This window comes from Neopelma chrysocephalum, unplaced genomic scaffold (assembly GCF_003984885.1).
Source record: "Neopelma chrysocephalum unplaced genomic scaffold, ASM398488v2 Primary Assembly neopelma1_155, whole genome shotgun sequence".
NCBI classification, from domain to species: Eukaryota; Metazoa; Chordata; class Aves; order Passeriformes; family Pipridae; genus Neopelma; species Neopelma chrysocephalum.
In genome coordinates, this window is record NW_020897817.1 from 1,313,887 (window position 1) to 1,317,790 (window position 3,904).

A 3,904-nucleotide genomic window follows, 5' to 3' on the forward strand; every position below is an offset into this window, starting at 1 on the left:
GGTGTGTGTATATATATATTAGGTAGAAATACATATAATATATATAAATAAAATATATAAATATATATTATATTATATTTTATATATTACATTAGGTAGCAATAATATTTAAATGTTGACTCTGAGTGGTCTAATGAATTCTGGAGCAATCCAACAGGTAAGTTTAGTGCTCATTTAGCTTGATTGTTCCATTTGAAGTGATGCATTTCCCTGGAGACCCCCCCTGTCCCTGTCCCTAACCAGGAGCCCCTTTCTTTGGCAGCTCTGCCCAGCCACACGTGTGGGAATCCAGGAAGGCTCCAGAACGGGATCCAGCAAGGAACAACCTTCAGCATCGGGGACAGAGTGAGGTACAGCTGCAATCCAGGCTTTTTCTTGGAAGGCCATGCCCTGCTGACGTGCCAGGCCAGCTCAGAGAACTCTGCCTCCTGGGACTTCCCTCTCCCTGTCTGCAGAGGTACCGGGATCCCCTCCCTCCCTCCCTATGGAAAATGGGATTTCAGGAGCTCTCCGGGGGTGGGAAAACTCCCTGGAGCATGAGGGGGGTTTAAAAGGCTTGAAAACTTAGCAGGATGTGGTAGTGGATCAAGGGTTGGACTTGATCTCAGAGGTCCCTTCCAACCCAGCTGATTCTATGATTCTGTAATGTTGAGGTTCCTTTCTGCTGGATTTTGTTGGGGTGAGGGATTGGAAGGTTATGAAGGAAATGCTGCCCAGCTGCTTTAACTGCGATTTCTTTGGATAAAGTGGGGGAAAAAAACCATATTTTACAAAGGTGTGAAGTGACAGGACAAGGGGAAATGGCTTTAAAATGGAAGTGAGTAAGTTTGGATTAGTTATTAGGATGAAATCCTTCCCTGGGAGGGTGGGGAGGCCCTGGCACAGGTTGCCCAGAGAAGCTGTGGCTGCCTCTGGATCCCTGGAAGTGTCCAAGGCCAGGTTGGAGCAACCTGGGACAGTGGGAGGTGTCTGGGGAGGTTGCACTGGATGGGCTTTAAGGTCCCTTCCAACCTAAACCCTTCTGGGATTCTCTGATTGTCCATAAGACCCAGCACCTCCCCAGGACCAGGGAGGTTCTCCGGATCAAACTCTGGATTTCCTGCTCTCTGTTGGATTTTTCTCGTGGCCCATTCCCTGCTGGTTTCGGGAGGCTTTGCTGTGGGTTGGGGGCAGTGGGGCTGAGAGGTAAAACCCGACCTTCCCTTGGAAAATCCTCCCTTCTCCCTGCAAGTTTGGGGCAGGGAAACTTAAATCCCTCTCTCAGTGCAGGGAGTGTGTTGCTAATTCGAGTCCCACGAGGGACTGGAGAGTCTGTAAATACACAAGTGCCTGTGTTGTTCTACCAAAAACATTTGCTGCTGCTTTTGAAGTCCTTTTCCCCTCGATTCCTTGTGTACTTCAGCAGAGCATCTTCTATTGATTCTCTTTATTGACTCTGCCTGTGCAATCAATCAGCACTTCTAAGCTGCAGCGTAAATCTGGAATTTAAAGTGAGCAAATATGGTTTGCCTGGGATGTTTTCAATGCTTGCCTGGGTTGGTTACACAGAGCTAAGAGGGGTATTAATGCTGCTCAGCGGGTTTTTTGGTGCTCTCACCCTGCTGGTTTTGGGGCCAAGGGCATTCAGAGCGTTGCAGGGGGGGGTTCAAACAGCCAAAGTGTTGCTGGAGAGGGAGGGAGGGAGGATCAGCTCTTCCATCAGTGCTCTGGGAATGGCTCTGGTGGCGAGTGCTGCTTCCTGGAGCAGCCACTTCTTTTTCACCACACTTGCTCCTGATCCTGCAAGGCTTTGCCTCGGAGCTTTTACACGAGGTATTTTTTTGGGAGGCAGGAACCAGAAATATTCCCGTTTTTGTAGCAGTTATATCTCGTTCCAGGGAAGTAGGAAAAGCAGCAGAGACAGCCTGCAAATTGACTTGCTGGCTTTGAAACCCTGCTGCCCTCCTCCCACCCTCGGGAGGCTCCCAGGAACCAGACAGTTGTGCTTGGCTGATAAACTGGTGATACAGGCTCTGGTTGTTGCAAGGGGCAAAAGGATTTGCATTCTGACAAACAGGTTTACACCTTCTCCTGCTGGGAAAAGAATGTTTTCAAAGCTGCTGCCTGAAGGAGAGTAAATATATATATATATATATATATATATATATATATATTTCCTTGAGAGCAAAAAGATCTTAGTGGCCTGTATGGCTTATAAATAATTCTGTTAATATTGGCTTATGGGTCATTGTCACCTGAGAGTTTGTTGAATGTATTTGTAGGTATAATTTTTTAAATCAAGATATTTCATCTTGATTTGTTGGAATCCCATCTCCAACCCAGATTAAAAAAGGTGCTCTCTGGGTGAGCAGGGGGTAAAACCTGGGAGCTGCTGCCTTGGGAATGATTTGTCTGATGCCACAGTAAAGGACATTGTTGGGTTGAGGACTCTTCCCTCTGGGATCACTCCAGAGGTGGGACACAGGGGCAGGTTGGACCCCATCAATCCCTGGTTTCTTTGTGCTCTTTGCTCTGTGTTTGTCCCCTGCTTTGGGACATTCTTGTCTCTACATTGGGATCTTTGTCTCTGTTCTGGTCTTGATGCTTTGAAAGAATTGGAGATGCACAAAAATTCCTGGCGGAAAAGGACCACCAGTAGTTGAGGGTGTGTGAGGGGATGTGCTGGGCCAGGAGGGTGCTGAGGGAGTGCTGGGTCTCAGGGAGGAATTCTCTGCACTCCCTTGGCCCAGCTCAGGCTGGGATTACTGGTGTTCTTATAAAGGACAAGTGTGATCCCAGAGAGAAGAAAATCAGAGGGAATTCCAGGTGGATAAACGTGGCTTGCAGCTGGGTTTGGGAAGCACAGTGGGATCCAAACTGATCCCTGAGGGACCAGCCCTGACCTGGGCCAGCAAACCCCAAATACAGCAAAATGCTGCTTGGGAAGCACCAGGAGATTTATCCCAAAACATCTGAACGTGCTGTAAAGCTCCTCCATCCGTGCAGGGAGAGAAACCTTGCCCAGATTGTTTGCTGAGTTTGAGTAGAACTGATGGGTTCATGGTTCTGGGAGTAAAAACTCAGGAAGGCAGGGGGAGAGTTGGGAACATTTGTGAAGCTCCATTTTAAGCATATCAAATATGCATAATCTCATTAAAAGTGGTCTGTCTTACTATAACTCAAGCAGCTGCTTAGGCTGTGCTGTGCCCAAAAATAATTGAAGGGCTGTTCAAGAAGATTTTAGAAGATTTGTAGGATATGTTTGAGCAATAACAACCTCTACAGACTGAGGGAGTGTGTGTGTGTGTTTAGAGGTGGATGGGAAGGGAATGTGTTTGCCATTAAATACCTTTTGCAGTGAAGTTTTTTTCAAGGGATTTGAATTGAAAACTCCCCTTTTAATAATAATAATAATAATAGTAGTTATAAAAAAAGCCAACCCCCCACCATGCCTTAGGCTGGATCTTCAGCTACTGCAAGTTTGCACAGTCCAATAAAACAAATTAGTCTCCTTGTTTAAGAACTCGAATCCAGCACTGAGTCAAAATTCTTTAGCATCTTCCCCATCCCCTCCTGTGCTCCTTCTAGTACAGGGAGATGGTTTGAAATCAGCCCTTTATTCTTTTTGCATGGAGCTTTGGAAGTCCCACTGTGAATCCTGTGCACGAGGCATCGAGTTTTGAAGGGTTTTTTTGGGGGGGCTTGGAGTAGATGAGACACTTTCCAGCCTGAATTTATTGGTGATTTGAGCTGCACCCCAGTGTCTGCGAATAATTTCAGTTCACTGGCAGCACAGCAAATAGAAACTTTGGGAGTTGGAATAGAAGAGGGAGGGCTGGGGGTGCTCAGCCTGGAGAAGAGAAGGCTTTGGGCAGTTCCTCCTGCTCCCCTCCCAGTTCTTCCTGCTCTCCAGTTCCTCCTGCTC

At 47.1% G+C, this 3,904-nt stretch overlaps 1 protein-coding gene across 1 annotated transcript in view; it reads left to right on the forward strand.

Moving 5' to 3' along the window:
* The window catches only part of CSMD2 (CUB and Sushi multiple domains 2), a 245,534-nt gene that overhangs the window by 58,541 nt on the left and 183,089 nt on the right, over positions 1-3,904 (forward strand). Inside the window, exon 5 of the mRNA XM_027701316.1 lies at positions 263-457. Within this exon, the coding sequence (XP_027557117.1) occupies positions 263-457 (195 nt within the window). The remainder of the gene's footprint in view (positions 1-262; positions 458-3,904) is intronic.